This window comes from Salmo salar, chromosome 10 (genome assembly GCF_965601325.2).
Source record: "Salmo salar chromosome 10, fSalSal1, whole genome shotgun sequence".
NCBI classification, from domain to species: domain Eukaryota; kingdom Metazoa; phylum Chordata; class Actinopteri; order Salmoniformes; family Salmonidae; genus Salmo; species Salmo salar.
In genome coordinates this window covers 110,307,096-110,326,267 of record NC_138300.1, presented here as the reverse complement: position 1 = coordinate 110,326,267, position 19,172 = coordinate 110,307,096, and the positions used below count along the sequence as shown (strand labels likewise).

The 19,172-nt window shown below is 43.9% G+C and overlaps 1 protein-coding gene across 3 annotated transcripts in view; it reads right to left on the bottom strand.

The window, feature by feature from the left end:
- Positions 1 to 18,812, bottom strand: part of nav2b (neuron navigator 2b) — a 94,478-nt gene extending 75,666 nt beyond the window's left edge. For 2 of the 3 annotated variants that reach the window (XM_045688407.2, XM_045688408.2), the window contains exons 1-4: positions 18,650 to 18,812; positions 3,699 to 4,743; positions 3,296 to 3,414; positions 603 to 711 (exon numbers count right to left, since the gene is read on the bottom strand). In XM_045688407.2, the coding sequence (XP_045544363.2) occupies positions 603 to 711; positions 3,296 to 3,414; positions 3,699 to 4,743; positions 18,650 to 18,677 (1,301 nt within the window). In that variant the 5' untranslated portion in view covers positions 18,678 to 18,812. Of the gene's footprint in view, positions 1 to 602; positions 712 to 3,295; positions 3,415 to 3,698; positions 4,744 to 8,898; positions 9,230 to 18,649 lie in introns of those variants that run through there. The other variant, XM_082957371.1, reaches the window with a different exon arrangement.
- Positions 18,813 to 19,172: the final 360 nt, after the last annotated feature.

The following is a 19,172-nucleotide window of genomic DNA, read 5'->3' as shown; positions in this document are numbered from 1 at the left end:
CTGGGCTCAGGACGAGGCAACTGGGCAACACATCTGATTCATCAGGCCAGAGATAAAAGAGGGATGTCTCCACATCAACATCTGATCTACCAGTCCTGCTGTCAATCAGGCTAAAGCCTTTAGACACCAAGCCAGACTCTGTCATGTAGACAAGCTGGAATCCAAATGGTTCACATGCCAGAAAATAATGGTCCTCATTTTGAATGCTTCTTTCCCACATCGATCAAAATGACTGTCATGTTTAAATTTCACCTTGGTGTTCTTTTGCCCTTGTTACTAGATCACTGATGCATTACTGAGATAGTCAGGAACAGCCATAACATTGAATCCTCTGCGGAGGGCACTTTGCAAAGTAAGTATGTAATCATGTTTGGGAATTGCTGAGCCAAACCACTGAAAGTAACCTCTCCTTCCATTAGAGCAATACAAATGAATACACACACACACACACACACACACACACACACACACACACACACACACACACACACACACACACACACACACACACACACACACACACACACACACATACACACACACACACACACACACACACACACACAGAGAGAGATAGTGCAGAAGCAAGGCCAAGGACATACCCGTGGCTAATCTGTGTTCCCCTCAGGCTGGACATGGTCTCCTCCAGGTTCTGCCTCAGATCTGCAATGTCCTTCACCGTCCGCAACCGCCTGGCCTCGGGGTCTTCACCTAGGAGTAGGGGACGGGTGTCTGTTAGAGACAGTCCACCTGAAACAGCTGCCACGTCAAACACACATGGCACAGGCTTGTGAGTAAGTACATCCTCAGAAATGTGCATATTTCCTGCAAAGATATCCATTAACACTTGAAACAGACCATTCACAACAAAAGGGCCCTTAACGTTAGATAACGTACTGTAGCCAATCAAAGCCCAAACCAGAAAAAACATTTGTACAAAAAACTCCATAGGAATTCTGGATGCTTTTCAGGAAAGGAAACACTGAAAAAGTCCTTCACATCAATCAGAACAGGGTTTTCCATCCTGGTGCTGTACAGGACAGTGTCGGGAAGGAGAAAAGCTCAGCCCACTAATTCACCCAAAGCCTTTTTCCAAATTAAAATGAGCCGTAGGTGAGTGAAGGGTTTTGCAGGGCAAATTCGAATGTATTTGCCCCCTCCCCCATCAAGGCACTCCCGGTCAAGGCACTCCCAGTCAAGGCATTCCAGGGGGGCTTGGAGGGAGCCCAAACAAGCCAATTCACAGGGCTAAACCAACCCTTTATAACGCCACTAAATCCTTACAGGCAGCTCTGCTTTAACAGCAGCCCTTTGATGGAGGGTTTGTATAACTTTTGCGAATGTAACGAAGAGAGCTGACAGAATGTTTAGCAAGCAGAAAAAAGGGAACATGCTCTGAATGCTTTGAGAGCATTAACAAACATATTGTTCTGCTAGTGAATGAAGCCGCGTCTAGAAGTTAAAAGGTAAGCAGCGCTGAAGACCACAGGCAGAGGGCAATGGAGGGCAATGGGGGGCAACCCCCCCCCCCCCCCCCCCACACGCACACACACACACACACACACACACACTTACTGTCATGTTTCTCATATATGTCCAGCATAGTGAGGAGGATCTCCTCGTTGAGTTGAGAGATCCCAGACACAAGTCTGCTGCAGGTGCACCTGGTACAGCCGGCTCCGCCTCTTACTGGACACCTCCACATAGTTCTCCTCCCAGCTCTGACCTCTGACCTCCTGGCAGTCTGTCTCAAGGTCACAGCACTCTTTATGCCCACTTCCTGGTCTCTCCAGGTATTTGGCTCACTGGCATGCCGTCTAGTTTAGTCTGGGATTGGTCTGTTGGGGATGTGACAGGGTGGCTGGTTGTGCTGGCTGGAGCCTCCCAGGGTAATGCAGCCCAGAGACAGCCTGGTTCTGCTCCTGTCTCGTCTGGATGAGGAGTCATTGTTGCTGCCACTCTTACCAACACCCTCACCACTTCTGTGAGGAAGCACGTCTTCTCTCTCCATGTAGTCCTTACTAGTTGCTCCAACTCCTTGACACTTTGATAAGTCCTGTCCGGGACAAGTCCTGTCCGGGACAAGTCCTGTACGGGACAAGTCCTGTCCGGGACAAGTCCTGTCCGGGATAAGTCCGGGATAAGTCCTGTCCGGGATAAGTCCTGTCCTACCCCAGCGCTGCCACACCTACCCCAGCGCTGCCACACCTACCCCAGCGCTGCCACACCTACCCCAGCGCTGACACACCTACCCCAGCACTGACCGCTCCTCCTGTGGCGACTGCTTTATATTTCCTCAGGGTGATGGAAGAAGGGAGAAAGGCCTCTCCAGGCATCCACCACACACACACATACACACAGTGTGTTTGGTGAGGAGCCTTGGCATCTCCATGACATCCACAGCCTTTAACATGCAGATGAGCTATTTCTGTTCGATTCAGTCAGGACCTGGCCTTTCTCTCCCTCCTGGCTGCCATGGTAGACACAGACATAGACCCCTGGCTGGGGCTGCCTCAGGACAACATTCCATCACTTCAACAGTCAACTCCAGGGTCAAATCAAGCCTCTCTCTCCACTCTCTCAACGAATCATGCAATTCATACAAAGCTCACTCAAGAATCCAGTGTTTCACTTTTCTTAATTTTTCCAGTGTGGCAGCAGAGCAGCGCTCCAAATGAACGGTACCAACCCAAGTACTTCATGGCTGAGAAACTCAGAGTTTCCAAGTGAGTTTTTCCATTCACTCTGTATGCAGCATTAACGGTGCTTTGTGTGGGCCTGCCAAATCATTGTGAACTTTGAGGCAATATCTCTGATCCATCACGAAGAGGCTAAAAATAATCCACAGGAAACTGGGCCTTTTATTCTCCATGGTGGCATTTTGATGCACTCCTCACTATTGAGTATTGACATGTTTAGCTGGGAAGAGAGACCCTCATTTGTGCCTGGGAACAACAAGAGGCTGAATTTTTTTCTCTCCCTGGGACAAGATCCTTTGTTGCTAATGAGATATTTGCCAGTTTGTGAAACATATTACAGTTCACAATAGTCTCATCTTCCTAACTACCGTCATTTAATGTAACAGTGGAAAAAATACCAAAGAAAAACTGATGTGGAAATTGAAGTCACAAAGCACAGTATGAAAATGCCCTGTTTCAATCAATTGAATAACCACTCAGCAATCACATTATGTCCAGTATGCTTGGAAGGATATAGGATTTAACCAGTGAGACAGACATTGTGAGGTACAGCTACACACATACTTTGCATGTAAATCATAGTGACTCGGTGTTACCTGTGAGGTCCTCCTGGGAGTTGTCTGCTGACTTGCTGTAGGCTGCAGTCTCTCTGTGACCCTCCAGTGACCCCGCTGCCTCCATCATCATGTCTGCTCCAGTCACATCAGGCTGAGACCTACAGGACAGGGCAGGAACAACAAGACAATGAGGAGCAATACCACAGAGTCAGTCTGCCTCTCTGTGCCTTTCGCTGCGCTCCGTCAGGAGTAGAGTTCCCACTAAGTATATGTAGTTCAGTCCTCTCCAATTAGTCATTGACTATAATTTAGGCTTACACAGATCCCGACAGTCAGTTAAAAGATTTGAGAAGTGGTATGTATAAAATGTTTGACATTCTGGTATATTTCTACTATTAAACTATGAAAGCTCAAACTCTGTCCATCAAAGCAGGCATAGTACCTGTACATGAATGGTGCAACAGTGGCAGTGTTGGGGTGGTTGTATTGCTGCAGAGGATGAGGTAGCTGGACACTGATGGTGTTGCTGGCTGTGGTGGCCACTGGGGGCGCTCCGTTGGTGTGGTGGTGTTGATGGTGAGACCTTCCTTCAGAGGAGGCCAGGCTGGAGCAGGAGCTGGAGCTTCTGCTGTCCAGCTGGCACTTGTGCACCGAGTGACCACCACCCCCACCGGCCCTCAAACTGCTGGGCCTGTCTCCATCTCGACCAGAAGAGGGCACCCCTGAGGTCTTCCCTGCCTTGAACCCTGGCTTTTGTATTCCGCTGTGTGCTGCTGGGGCTGAGCCCTCCTTTTTGCCACTACCAGCCTTGCCTCCTTTTGGGATGAGGCTGGTACTTTTAGTGTTCCTCTTGGGCTCTGCTGAGTCTGAACCTACTCCCCCCTGCCTGGTGTCATCCTTGGGCTCCTCCTGCTCTGTGATGAATCCCCGCTTGGAGCCTCCCTCCCGGGCCTTGTCCCTCTCCTTGGGCCTGGCCTTGTCCTTCTCCTTCTCCCCAGTCTTCAGAGAGCTCTTCCGGGGGGTGAGGGCCCTGCCGAAGGTGCGCTGGGCAATGCCCTTCAGGGCAAGCTTGGGGCTGGTCGCCATGACACAGGGGGGCCAGGAGTTCCCCTCTGCCTCCTCTAGGAGGTCACTGCTGGTGGGACGTGACTCCGTCTCCTGCCCTGTCGGCCTGTCAGTCAGGACTCCAGCTGCCTTGGAGCCTCCTTTGCTGTTGAAAAGCTTGAGTTTCTCCAGCATGGACTTCTGGGTAATGACTTTAGGGAGGACCTCTAGGGGTGTGGCCGCAGGCTGCCTGGTGGGAGGGTCCTGCTTGACGGACAGCATGGAGGAGGTGGTGCTGTGCTTGGTGTTCAGGGACTTACTCCTCCAGGGCTTGCTGCTGTTGCCTGCATTGGGCTGGGGGTTGGAGGAGGAAGAGCAGCCATTGATGGGCCCTGGAGACAGACCGTGCTCAGTCATGATGGGAGAGGCCGTAGTACTTCTCTCTGTGGGGAAACCCAAACAGAGGCAGGGAGAGATAGTTTTTTTATTTCACATTTAACCAGGTAGGCTAGTTGAAAACAAGTTCTCATTTACAACTGCAACCTGGCCAAGATAAAACAAAGCAGTGCGACACAAACAACACAGAGTTACACATGGAATAAACAAGCGTGCAGTCAATAACACAATAGAAAAAAAGAAAGTCTATATACAGTGAGTGCAAATGGCGTGAGGTAGGCAATAAATAGGCCATAGTAGCAAAATAATTACAATTTAGCAGATTAACACTGGAGTGATAAATGAGCAGATGATGATGTGCAAGTAGAGTTACTGGTGTGCAAAAGAGCAGAAAAGTAAATAAAAACAATATGGGGATGAGGTAGGTAGATTGGGTGGGCTATTTACAGATGGACTACTTATAGCTGCAGCGATCGGTTAGCTGCTCAGATAGCTGATGTTTAAAGTTAGTGAGGGAAATATAAGTCTCCAGCTTCAGTGATTTTTGCAATTTGTTCCAGTCACTGGCAGCAGAGGTTAGTGAGGGAAATATAAGTCTCCAGCTTCAGTGATTTTTGCAATTTGTTCCAGTCACTGGCAGCAGAGAACTGGAAGGAAAGGCCAAAGGAGGTGTTGGCTTTGGGGATGACCAGTAAGATATACCTGCTGGAGCGCGTGCTACAGGTGGGTGTTGTTATCGTGACCAGTGAGCTGAGATAAGGCGGAGCTTTACCTAGCATAGACTTATAGATGACCTGGAGCCAGTGGGTCTGGCGACGAATATGTAGCGAGGGCCAGCCGACTAGAGCATACAGGTCGCAGTGGTGGGCGGTATAAGGGGCTTTGGTAACAAAACGGATGGCACTGTGATAGACTGCATCCAGTCTATCCAATAGAGTATTGGAAGCTATTTTGTAGATGACATCGCCGAAGTCGAGGATCGGTAGGATAGTCAGTTTTACTAGGGTAAGTTTGGCGACGTGAGTGAAGGAGGCTTTGTTGGGAAATAGAAAGCTGATTCTAGATTTGATTTTGGATTGGAGATGTTTAATATGAGTCTGGAGGAGAGTTTACAGTCTAGCCAGACATCTAGGTATTTGTAGTTGTCCACATATTCTAGGTCAGAACTGTCCAGGGTAGTGATGCTAATCAGGCGGGCGGGTGCGGGCAGTGAACGGTTGAAAAGCATGCATTTGGTTTTACTAACGTTTAAGAGCAGTTGGAGGCCACGGAAGGAGTGTTGTATGGCATTGAAGCTCGTTTGGAGGTTTGTTAACACAGTGTCCAAAGAAGGGCCAGATGTATACAGAATGATGTCATCTGCATAGAGGTGGATCAGGGAATCACCCACAGCAAGAGCAACATCATTGATATAAACAGAGAAAAGAGTCGGCCCGAGAATTGAACCCTGTGGCACCCCCATAGAGACTGCCAGAGGTCCGGACAACAGGCCCTCCGATTTGACACACTGAACTCTGTCTGCGAAGTAGTTGGTGAACCAGGCGAGGCAGTCATTTGAGAAACCAAGGCTATTGAGTCTGCCGATAAGAATATGGTGATTGACAGTCGAAAGCCTTGGCCAGGTCGATGAAGACAGCTGCAGAGTACTGTCTTGTATCGATGGCGGTTATGATATCATTTAGTGCCTTGAGCGTGGCTGAGGTGCACCCGTGACAAGCTCGGAAACCGGATTGCACAGCAGAGAAGGTTCGGTGGGATTCAAAATGGTCAGTGATCTGTTTATTAACTTGGCTTTCGAAGACTTTAGAGAGGCAGGGCAGGATTGATATAGGTCTATAACAGTTTGGGTCTAGAGTGTGACCCACTTTGAAGAGGGGGATGACCGCGGCAGCTTTCCAATCTTTAGGGATCTCGGACGATACGAAAGAGAGGTTGAACAGACTGGTAAATAGGGGTTACAACAATGGAGGCGGATAGTTTTAGAAATAGAGGGTCCAGATTGTCTAGCCCAGCTGATTTGTACGGGTCCAGGTTTTGCAGCTCTTTCAGAACATCTGCAATCTGGAGTTGGGTGAAGGAGAAGCTGGGGAGGCTCAGGCAAGTAGCTGCGGGGGGGACGGAGCTGTTGGCCGGGGCTGGGGTAGCCAGGAGGAAAGCATGGCCAGCCGTAGAGAAATGCTTATTGAAATTTTTGATTATCATGGATTTATCGGTGGTGACCGTGTTACCTAGCCACAGTGCAGTGGGCAGCTGGGAGGAGGTGCTCTTGTTGTCCATGGACCTTACAGTGTCCCAAAACCTTTTGGAGTTAGAGCTACAGGATGCAAATTTCTGTTTGAAAAAGCTAGCCTTTGCTTTCCTGACTGACTGCGTGTATTGGTTCCTGACTTCCCTGAACAGTTGCATATCGCGGGGACTATTCGATGCTATTGCAGTCCGCCACAGGATGTTTTTGTGCTGGTCAAGGGCAGTCAGGTCTGGAGTGAACCAAGGGCTATATCTGTTTCTAGTTCTACATTTTTTGAAAGGGGCATGCTTATTTAAGATGGTGAGGAAAGCACTTTTAAAGAACGACCAGGCATCCTCGACTGACAGGATGAGGTCAATATCCTTCCAGGATACCCGGGCCAGGTCGATTAGAAAGGCCTGCTTGCAGAAGTGTTTTAGGGAACATTTGACAGTGATGAGGGGAGGTCGTTTGACCGCCGACCCTTAGCGGATACAGGCAATGAGGCAGTGATCGCTGAGATCATGATTGAAAACAGCAGAGTTGTATTTGGAGGGAAAGTTGGTCAGGATATTATCTATGAGGGTGCCCATGTTTACGGATTTAGGGTTGTATCTGGTGGGTTCCTTGATGATTTGTGTGAGATTGAGGGCATCTAGCTTAGCTTGTAGGACTGCCGGGGTGTTAAGCATATCCCAGTTTAGATGAGGGAGGACAGAGTGTCTGCTGTAGATAGAGATCTCTCATTGAATAGCTGTAGTTGGGATATGGGATGAACTCTGCTAAGTCAGTTACTCAGTCACACTGGCCTTCATGGCTACTCTGGGCTTCACACAATACTAATCTAACACAATACAAGTTTATGACCTTGTGAATTATATGCCGAGTAAACAAATACTGTATCTACAATTTGGTAAAAAGCAGTAATGTAATAATTCCAAAACAGCAGCACAAAATGATAGAAATATTAATTGCAAACAGTTCTGGGAAAAGAATACATATTTCTCAGTATAATTCAGAGTACCCCAGCAATTATTAACAACAATGATATTCAATGATCAATTAACAGCAAAATCAATTGGTAATCGATATGTTTTAAGTTAACAAAGCGTAAAAATATCTGGGAGTTTGGGTGTATGAGAAGTTGAGCTTCACCACCCATGTAGATAACCTTGTTAGGAAACTCAAGCTACCTATTGGGTTTTATTACCTGCACAAAGCTGTTTTTTTTCCTTTTGCCGCCAGAAAAGAGTTGATTCGTTCTACTTTTCTCTCTGTGTTGGACTATGGTGATACTATTTATGTGCCTCAAGCTCTACACTGAAAGCTCTTGACTCTGTGCATCATGCAGCCCTTCGTACTCTCACCAATCAGAGACATCTAACTCACCATTGTGATCTCTACAGTGCTGTCGGGACACTGGTATATTCTTATTTAGAAGACCATTTTAGGAAACCTGCCATTTTATCTATCCTCTCTTCTAGCTCAAAATGAAAACACATACAAGCTCAGATCTGAATCTTGTTTTATGCTAAGAGGCCTGATCTTGAATTCCCTCCAAGCCAACCTAAAACTCCAGGACCTGATGTCCCTGTCGAGTTCAAAGGACACATAGATGAACAGGTTGTTGAGACATGTAGTTGTTTCTAGTTGTCACTAGTTTTCGTTGCCTTGTGTAAGGAAGGATGTTGTGTACATATGAATGTATTCTTAATTGACTGGACTGGTTAAAATAGTTAAGTGATAATGCCAGAAAAGACAGTGTTTGGAGGATATGTTGGCACGGTGTTGTTAGGCCGAGTGGAGATCAAGATTATAAATTGCCTGGCTGGGCTGATGAGACAGTGGATTGCACAGTCAGATGGAACAGAGTAAATAGGCATTTTAACGTCATAGATTAGACACCGGCTGGAATGCGGTTTTAACCAATCAGCATTAGATCCACCTGTTGTATAAAGGTTAAATAATAACCTACCTCTAAGTCCAGTAGTCTGCATGGGCAACAAAAAGCAGGGAAACCTGTTTCAGACGATACACTTTTCTAACTAGGCTCACTTACAGTGTGATCCCAGCCTCCAACCTGTCATTTTACCATGCCTAAGGGAGGTGTATAAAGTAAAGTGACATGGCTAGGAGACATTTACATTTCAAATCCAAACTTCAGCGGCAGGTTGTGCAAAGTTTAGAGAGCCTGCTATGTAGAGTGCCTGGGAGGGAGAGTCAATCATGAAAACCTGTCTGTTCTTGCCAACTCAACACTGACCAGTGACCACATACAACTGTCACACACACACCTCAGCTCACAAATAACGCTCTAACAATGTTTGGTTTTGTAACACATCCATAGGGTAATCACACACCTACAATTATCTTGGCTTATCTTTTGTGGACCTCAGAGGCAGCATTGACTTGATTTGTTATCAGGCTCACCTGTTCTCTTAATCATTTACAACATATCTACTGTATGTATTAGTCACCTTGGCTAGAAGGTAGGGGGTTTTAAGTGCAACATTTATCAGCAGTGTTACATTCCAGGTACTACTATATGGTAACAGTCTCCAACAAATCCTCATGCAAAAAAATGCACGCAATACCTCCAAACATTTATGTAAGCTGTCTCATTCAGTATACTGGCATATCACTGTCATACCAGTGGCATATTCCTGGCATATCACCGGCATATCACTGGTATATCGCTGGCATATCACTGGTATATCGCTGGCATATGGCTGGCATTCCCAGTAGGTATCTTGGCCTCTCTTTGTCTACCACTAGGCTCTGGTTTACAGGACATTTCTCCAGACACTTTGTCAAAAGCACTTATTAACACCCAGTTAGTTCAACCATATAGTCCATATCTTCAGACAGCTCAACATTCCTCCTTGTGTTGTGTAATGGTTTGCTTACAGCAGCCCAGGCAGCTGCTCCAGGGTCTAACAGTCAAGTGCAGTGATAAACTGTTAACACCAATCATTTACTAGACAGGCTCACAGTGTTTATGTAGAAACACTTTAACAGTCATGAGAATGTAATTTCACCTCAGTCACTCACGTCTACATACAAGTGTTCTGTTCTACCTGGTGTAACTAGAAAAACGCTAACACTTTATTTGACACATTGCACCATAACATGTTATAATATGTCATAATATTTCCTACAAGCTGTCATGACACATACATTTAGAAGTGTTGTGACATATATTGCACTATTTGATGTCTGGTTATGACCCCTACATAAGAGTGTCAAAGCCTAGAAATCCTACCACACAAAGCAAACCATTCCATTGTTACTGTAAATAGTATGTTATATTGCATTTCCTAAAATTGTCTATCCATTGTAATTGTACAAACATTGATGTCAAACATGTGCTTAGCCCAATTCTGTCGCTGATGACTGGGATGAATAAAGGAGCAGGACAAAACACCCTCTTTGGGACTTTTGACTGACATATGGTCTTGTACATGATAGGCCTATCTGGCTTATATTACTACCCTTACAACAACAACAAAAATGTTCTGTGTATAGATTCTATACACTTCCATATTTTGGAATCAAATTTTGTTTGTTCACAACATTATTGTAGTCCTCCATGGTTTTGCTTTAATATAGCTACATGTATACTTAGCGCTACCACTAGGGGGAGATGTTCGACCTGTTAGTTGCAGGTGTGACACCCTGATCTGGTTCCCCTGTCCTTGTGATTGTCTCCACCAGGTGTCGCTTATTTTCCCAGGTGTATATATCCCTGTGTTTCCTGTCTCTCTGTGCCAGTTCGTCTTGTTTGCCAAGTCAACCAGCATTTTTCCATGCTACTATTTTTCCCAGGCTCTGTTTGTTTCTAGTCCTCCTGGTTTCGACCGTTGACTGTCCTGACTCCGAACCCGCCTGCCTGACCTCTGCCTGTTCTGACTACCAGCCTGCCTATCCCCTTGTACTGTTTTGGACTCGGATCTGGTTTCTGACCTCAAGACCGCCTATCGTCTGGTACTGTTTGGACTCTGACCTGGTTTATGAACTCTCGCCTGTCCCCGACCTGCCTTTACCTACTCCCTTTGTTATAATAAATATCAGAGCTCCACCATCTGCCTCCTGTGTCTGCATTTGGGTCTCGCTTGTGCCCTTATAGCAGGTGTGCACCTCATTCGTTGGAAGAATATAAGCAGGAAGAGACACCCAGTAGAACAATTTATATAGTCTGTGTCTCCTTATTCATCCTGTTTTCAAGTTTAACATTTATGAGCATGGTTATGTTTTTGCAATCTAGAGATAACCAGTTCATCTAATTTTGATGTATAATTTAACTGTTTCGTCCAAGTGATAACTAGTGAGATTCCCCCCTTCATGAGTGTACATTTACAGTTTACACCAGAGGAGGCAGAATGGAGTTCTCGGGTTGGGGTGTAGGGTTTGAGCAGAGCCGGGCAGTTCCTCTTGCTGCTCTACAGGCAAGTGCCATGGTCTTGTAGGGTTGCCAAACTAAGCTAGCTAACTTTGTATGTAAATCAATGAGACAAGATGGTGTCTCGGATTAAATGTATTTTCGTTATAAAACTGTGTCTCTTAATAAATATATATATTTTTAGAAACAATGGCTTGTAGTAAGTGTATTTACATGAGTACATGAACCATGCTAATGATTAGTATTTTAGAAAGTTACTTTATCATCTCTGTGTCTAATGTTTGCATGTCAACCGCTAAGCCTCTTCAATCATTTGTTTTAGGGCCAGAATCTCATATCCCGATACAGCTCATTTCATATCCCGATAACGATACATATCACGATATAGCAGATTTTCTGTAAATTCAATGAATAGTTTATATAAAATTACCACAAGTAAAGGCCTATTTCTTATTACATGTTGAATTCTACTCAACAAATAAAAGGTACTTACTCATATTTGATTATTTCTCATTTTATTTAGAACCTTTGTGCACATTTTCAATTAAGCATGTAGCAAAATATAAAATATTAATGTATAGAATCTAAAAAGGTAAATAGAAAACACTTCAACTATAATTCCAAACAAAATAAATATAGGCCTAAAATATATACATATCTTTTGTGGGGGGGGGGGGGGGGGGCTTGCCTGTTTTGCATGTTATTTTGGCATTAATACGTGTCACATATCAATTTGCATTTGGTACCTTGGGTTGAGTGTTAACACCAACTCACGAAACCTCCTTTCTCAACCATGTAAATTGGGGCCATGGCTTTGCAGATGTAAGTTGTAACAGCAGCTGTTCTCCTTCCATCTTCGTGATTCTTTACCATATGGTGTGCAGCGGGTAAAAGCCTCTTGCAACGTCTTGAGTCGGGGGTTTGTTTTTAGCACGACTGTACTTTTTTCGGTCTCATCCATAGACTCTCTGTACTGTTTCACATGTTCATTGCGTAGGTGGTAAAATAGGTTAGTGTTGTTTGAGCCTGTTTTCGGGACCGGCCTGCGGCATATTTTGTAGAGGACGGGTTTCTGGTCCGTGTCAGACTTTTCATACCCAAACCACGGCCATGCGATCGAGGTAGCCTCTCGTTTAGGTACGGGCTCCGTGCTCTGTGTCACGTTCACTCTCCTCCATGTGTGTTTGTGTTGCATATTTCCTTCCAAGAATGCAAAGCGTCGTCCAGTTGACACAAATATTGCCGTAAAGAGTGATTTGCAACACAACGAAATAAACGATTGAATCAGATTACGCTCTCTCTACAGTGTATACTGTATACAGTGCTAATTATACCAACAAATTAGGGCTGGGCAATATGACGATACATATCGTGTGACGATAGACGTTTCTATCGTCACACGATATATATATCGTCATATTGCCCAGCCCTAAGTTGTTTGTACAATTAGCACTGTATACAGTATAAACTAGAGTGAATCAGATGTACTGTTGTTGCCTCAACAACGCATGGGTGTATTTAGTTGTTTTGCACAACTCCATCTGTGGCTAAATAAACGCTAACTAGATGGTAGCTAACTGTTAGTTGATAGCAGGGGCGGAAATCCCGGGGGGGACACGACCCCCCCATCCTGGGAAAAATATGATTTGTCCCCCCCAATATATCACTGAAACATAAATATGTAATTTAAATAATATTAATAATACGCAATGAAAGCAATTGTGCTGATTATAGACACTTAATAGCGCGTTTTTACGTTTCAAAGGATTGCGACCACTGTTCCTTAGTTGGCAAGGTAACAGAGGGGTGGTATCCACTGTCTGAAAGGCACTCAATGAACGTAACTGACGTGAGGTTAATCCAGTCAATCGCGCACACACACTAGCTGAATATGCAGAGCTAGCGGGCAAATATTAACTATTAAGCTAGCTAGTAATTATTCCATTTATGTGGCCTCGTCAAAGATGGAATCTTTGCTATCGTCAATTTATTCCAAGATCAGCATGCAGATGATGTAAGTTAGTGCTTCAAAGTCCCTGTGATAAGGTTAGCGATAAAGTGAAGTCTGAACAGAACTACACTCTCTTCTACCATTGTCTTAAATATATTTAATGGTCTCGTTGCAAAAGCTAAATTGTCGCAAGGGAACTTTTATTTATTTATTTTATTTCACCTTTATTTTACCCGGGTAGCAAAGATTATAGCAAACACCACTGAAACGGAATTGGTGCTCGCTAGCTTTGCAAATTCCGCTATTGTTGGAAGCCAGCCAATATGAAACAAACTATTAAAATTACAAAAGGTTGCAGCATATGTTGTGTAAATGGTGAACTCATACAGCTGTCAACTCTTGTCATTTTAATCCGTTTCACATTTGCTAGGTACCTTTTAGATCGAAGCCCAAATAGAATGATAAAAGATAAGATGATAGAAGCCCATCTCCTACTGTAAATAACCTACACACTGTGTGTGTGTGTGTAGCCAGCCAGCCAGCCAGGTAGAAAAATGGCAGAAAAATAAAAGACGGACATCAGAGTATTTTTCAGTACACCAAAACGCAAAGTAAGAACCCTAGTAGCCTAATATCTCAAAGACTATTTGATAAAATGTTCATAAGAAAGAAATGAAATTCTAATGGAAATGTTTCACAATGATGTCATTAGGCAGAGCAGGCAACAGATGGCACACAGACAGCAGAGTTGGGGACAGATATGCAGGGACAGACTGGCAGAGACAGGGAGTCTCAGGTAAGTTTGTTGAGTCTTTGTTTGGCAACATTATGAAAGGTTCTCAATTTTTTTGACTTGTAAAATAGGAACATAATTGGAAAATGCCATGGATACCCCCACTCTCAACTTAAACTGGTGACTGAACTAAGATTTGTTAAAGGCAATGGTATTGCTGTTGTGATTAGTTGTGTAGTTTTGGGTACCGGTAGTTAGGAGTACGGCAAACACCTTATTTCTTTGGTTCCTCAATATACATTTACCATGTTACAATGTAGGCTATGTGTTACAGCACTACTTTTGGTGTCCCCCTCAGGAATTGCTCTTGAGAAAATTTCATGTAATTGTCCCCTCCAAAGTTGATATCAGATTTTCGCCCCTGGTTGATAGCTAGCTTTAGCTATGTTATGAAAACATTGAGGAAAATGGGATTGTAAATCAAATGTTATTTGTCACATGTTTACAAGCCCTTAACCAACAATGTATTTTTAAGAAAATAAGAGTTAAGAAAATATTTACTAAATAAACAAGTAAAAAAGTAACACAGTAAAATAACAATAAAGAGGCTATATATAGGGGGTACCTGTACCGAGTCAATGTGCGGGGTACAGGTTAGTCGAGGTAATATGTACACTACCATTCAAAAGTTTGGGGTCACTTAGAAATGTCCTTGTTTTTGAAAGAAAATACACTTTTTTTGTCCATTAAAATAACATAAAATTGATCAGAAATATAGTGTAGACATTGTTAATGTTGTAAATGACTATTGTAGCTGGAAACGGCTGATTTTTTTGTGTGGAATATCTACGTAGGCGTACAGAGGCCCATTATCAGAAACCATCACTGTATTCCAATGGCACGTTGTGTTAACTAATCCAAGTTTATCATTTTAAAAGGCTAATTGATCATTAGAAAACCCTTTTGCAATTATTTTAGCACAGCTGAAAACTTGTTCTAATTAAAGAAGCAATAAAACTGGCCTTTAGTCTAGTTGAGTATCTGGAGCATCAGCATTTGTGGGTTCGATTACAGGCTCAAAATGGCCAGAAACAAATAACTTTCTTCTGAAACTCGTCAGTCTATTCTTGTTCTGAGAAATGAAGGCTATTCCATGCAAGAAATTGCCAAGAAACTGAAGATCTCGTACAACGCTGTGTACTACACCCATCACAGAACAGCGCAAACTGGCTCTAACCAGAATAGAAAGAGGAGTGGGAGGCCCCGGTGCACAACTGAGCAAGAGGACAAGTGCATTAGAGTGTCTAGGTTGAGAAAAAGATGCCTCACAAGTCCTTTTTCTTTGCAACTCTGCCTAGAAGGTCAGCATCCCGGAGTTACCTTTTCAGTGTTGACATTGAGACTGGTGTTTTGCGGGTACTATTTAATGAAGCTGCCAGTTGAGGACTTGTGAGGCATCTTTTTCTCAAACTAGACACTCATAAAAAAACTATTTCCAACTGCAATAGTCATTTACAACATGAACAATGTCTACACTGTATTTCTGATCAGTTTGATGTTATTTTAAATGGACAAAAAAGTTTTCAAAAACATGGACATTTCTAAGTGACCCCTAACTTTTGAATGGTAGTGTACATGTAGGTAGGGGTAAAGTGACTATGCATAGATAATGAACAGCGAGCAGCAACAGTGTAAAAACAAAAAGGGGGGGGGTCAATGTAAATAGTCCAGGTAGCCATTTGATTAGCTGTTCAGGAGTCTTATGGCTTGGGGGTAGAAGCTGTTAAGGAGCCTTTTGGACCTAGACTTAGCGCTCCGGTACCGCTTGCCATGCAGTAGCAGAGAGAACAGTCTATGACTTCGGTGGCTGGAGTCATTTTTTTGGGGCCTTCCTCTGTCACCGCCTAGTATAGAGGTCCTGGATGGCAGGAAGCTTGGCCCCAGTGATGTACTGGGTCGGATGCCGAGCAGTTGCCATACCAGACAGTGATGTAACTGGTCAGGATGCTCTTGATGGTGCAGCTGTAGAACTTTGAGGATCTGGGGACCTATGCCAAATCTTTTCAGTCTCCTGAGGTGGAATAGGCATTGTCGTGCCCTCTTCACGACTGTCTTGGTGTGTTTGGACCATGATAGTTCGTTGGTGATGTGGACACCAAGGAACTTGAAGCTCTCGACCCACTCCACTATTTGGCAGTATTAGAGAGTCAATCAATTAATCAAATGTATTTATAAAGCCCTTTTTACATCAGCAGATGTCACAAAGTGCTATACAGAAACCCAGCCAAAAATCCCAAAGAACAAACAATGCAGGTGCAGGAGCACAGTGGCTAGGAAAAACTCCCGAGAAAGGCAGGAACCGAAGAAGAAACCTAGAGAGGAACTCTGAGGGGTGGCCAGTCCTCTTTTGGCTGTGCCAGCTGGAGATTATAAGAGAATGTGTGAATGTGTTATTGCCATAATATATTTGGTATGAAGTTGTAGTTTTCAGGTTTCTTTAGCAGTTTATTTCAGGTTTCTTTCACACTTTATGTTACAGTCAAGAAGCGTTGTGACCATCGTAATCATATAAGCCAGATAACACAATATGTGTCAATAAGGTTTAAATATATGTCAATAAGGTTTAAATATATGTGTCATGACAGTGTTATAAACATATTATGACAGGTTATGCCAAGTTATGCCAGCTGTTATGACATACGACATGGTTATTACCGTGTCATAACTTGTTATGACGCCAGGTGTCAAAGTGTTACCGATTTTTTTCTTCCAACTGTGTATAACTGTGTATTTACCACCTCTCGCATCATTTAGTATGACAGAATTGAAATCAACAATATTTTGTATACAAAATATGGTGAATTCGTTGTAGTAATCATGTCTCTATTCCTTGGTAAATACATCTACATTGTGCATGTTTAAGTGAGTTAGACAGTCTGCTCTGGTTCTTTTGTCACTGGTAAAAAGTGAACGTTCCTCGACAAGAATAGAACACCAGCTGGGCTGATCATCCAGTCCTGGTCTAGCAGAGAGGGACCACAATAACTTTACTTCACAGTAACTTTACTTCAGTCTCCTACTGAATACAATCTAATCTTTGTAGAGCATGAGGACAGACAGACACGTAAACCTGCTACAACCACGCTCTAGCTTTTACTTTTAACTAGCACAATCTCTATATCCCCCCAGTCTGAATTAGGCAACAACAAACATCTATGCGTTGCCTTCCCCCCCCTTACCCACCCCACCATGGGATAGTCGCTCAGAGACACTCACCCTCCCTTGATTGACAGGTCAGGAATGACAGTGGTCATAGTATAGTTCCAGTCATGCTTGATTTGTCAATAAGAAGTGAACACCAAACATTTAAGATTCTCACTCTAATGAGACTCCCTGTACCGCTCTCTCCCTCACTGTCTCTTTCTCCCTCTAGCCTTTCTTCTCTGTCTCTCATTCCCTCTCTCTCTCTCGCTCCCCATTCTTCTCTCTCTGTTGTTCCCTCTATCCCTCCCTCTCTGTTCCACATGTACACTAATTAGGGCTCAGTCAATGCACAGTGAATTCCTCATCACACAGCAGCAGCAGCCTACCACTGGCTGACTGTAGACTGTACTGTAGGCTGTAGAATGCAGACTGTGTTATCCAGGTAAACTACCCAGCCAGAAAGTTAACCCCTACCGTCACACTGCTCAGATCTGCTCAGCTCTGTACTGCCCTGTTTGGCTTGGCTCTGTTCTGTTCTGCTCTGTTCTTCTTGGCTCTGTACTGTTCTGCTCGGCTCTGTTCTGGTCGACTCTGTTCTTCTCAGCTCTGTTCTGCTCTACTCTCACTAACATACATCACAGTACTGGGGAAGTACCGCCTGACTGGCTTCATACCACTGAGGACCCAATCTAGAACTAAGACTTATAGAGAAGATACATTTATAAGATCTTAAATCAAACAAGGCCATGTTTTCAGACAGATTTAGTTATACCACTTCGATTGTAAAGCCATGGTGTAATGTGATGTCCACCACACTATAATCAAACACACAGGCAGGAATACACAGTAAATATAGGCTCTAGAAAGCAGAGGAAGTAACACATTTGTTATGCCAAATGTAGAACTGTGCAATACTCACAAAACAGATGTCATCAAAATGAGAGTTATTTAGCAAGCCAGATGAAATGATAGGTGCTGGAGTGTGGAAATAGTTGTTTACTTCACAAACAGAAATGTCCATGGATTAAAGGTTGTCTGTAAAGCAGATGCTTACACATAAACCTGAAACCTAAAGCTAAGACCCAATGTACAATGACATCATTCAGATTTTGTGTTACATTTTACTTCATGTAAATAAAACACACTAGCCTCTACTACAACAACAAGTTAAGCTTAGCAGCACCCATGTTGTTAAATCATTACCTGCCCCTCTAACAGCATAGAAAATGATAAGATTGCATACATGGTTTCTTAGGTTATCTGTTTATGTGTCTGTGTGTACGTTCTAGGATAACAGTCTAGACAAGATTGCTCTGAATCCAGGAGATTTGTTTTCATCTTTTTATTTGTTGACGACCATATTGACTTATAAAATGGGTGTACCCCAAGTGGTTTGCCTCTAAAAGCACAGGATTACTTCCTCATGTACGGTAACTCACCTCTGTCACTGCTGGAGTGCTTGGGCATGTCATGGTGGTTGAAGCTCTGGCTGCGGCGGTTGCTGTTGGAGGCCCCACGATGCTTCCCCTCGCTGCCTGGGGCTGAGACTCGCGTAGTGGGGCCTGGCAGTCTGTGGGCCACATGGAAATAGTGACTAGTTAAATAAACACTGAACAGCAGAAATGCTCTTCTTAACCGGCATAATTCTAAACATAATTCATCTGCTAAAGGGGATGAAATAATATTCCTCAAATAACATTATTAAGGAGTGTATCATTAACATATTTGTGAGTACTTGAATGGAAGGGCGGTCCCGTGTGGCTCAGTGTGTAGAGGATGGCACTTGTAACGCCAGAGTTGTGGGTTCAATTCCCACGGGGGACGAGTATGAAACATTCATGCACTGTCAGTCACGTCTGCTAAATTACTAAAATGTAAATCTATGGAAAAACACCTCAGGGGAGATACATGTGGTTGCACAGTTACACCAGTAGGTGGTGCATTACCTTATGCTGAGTTTTT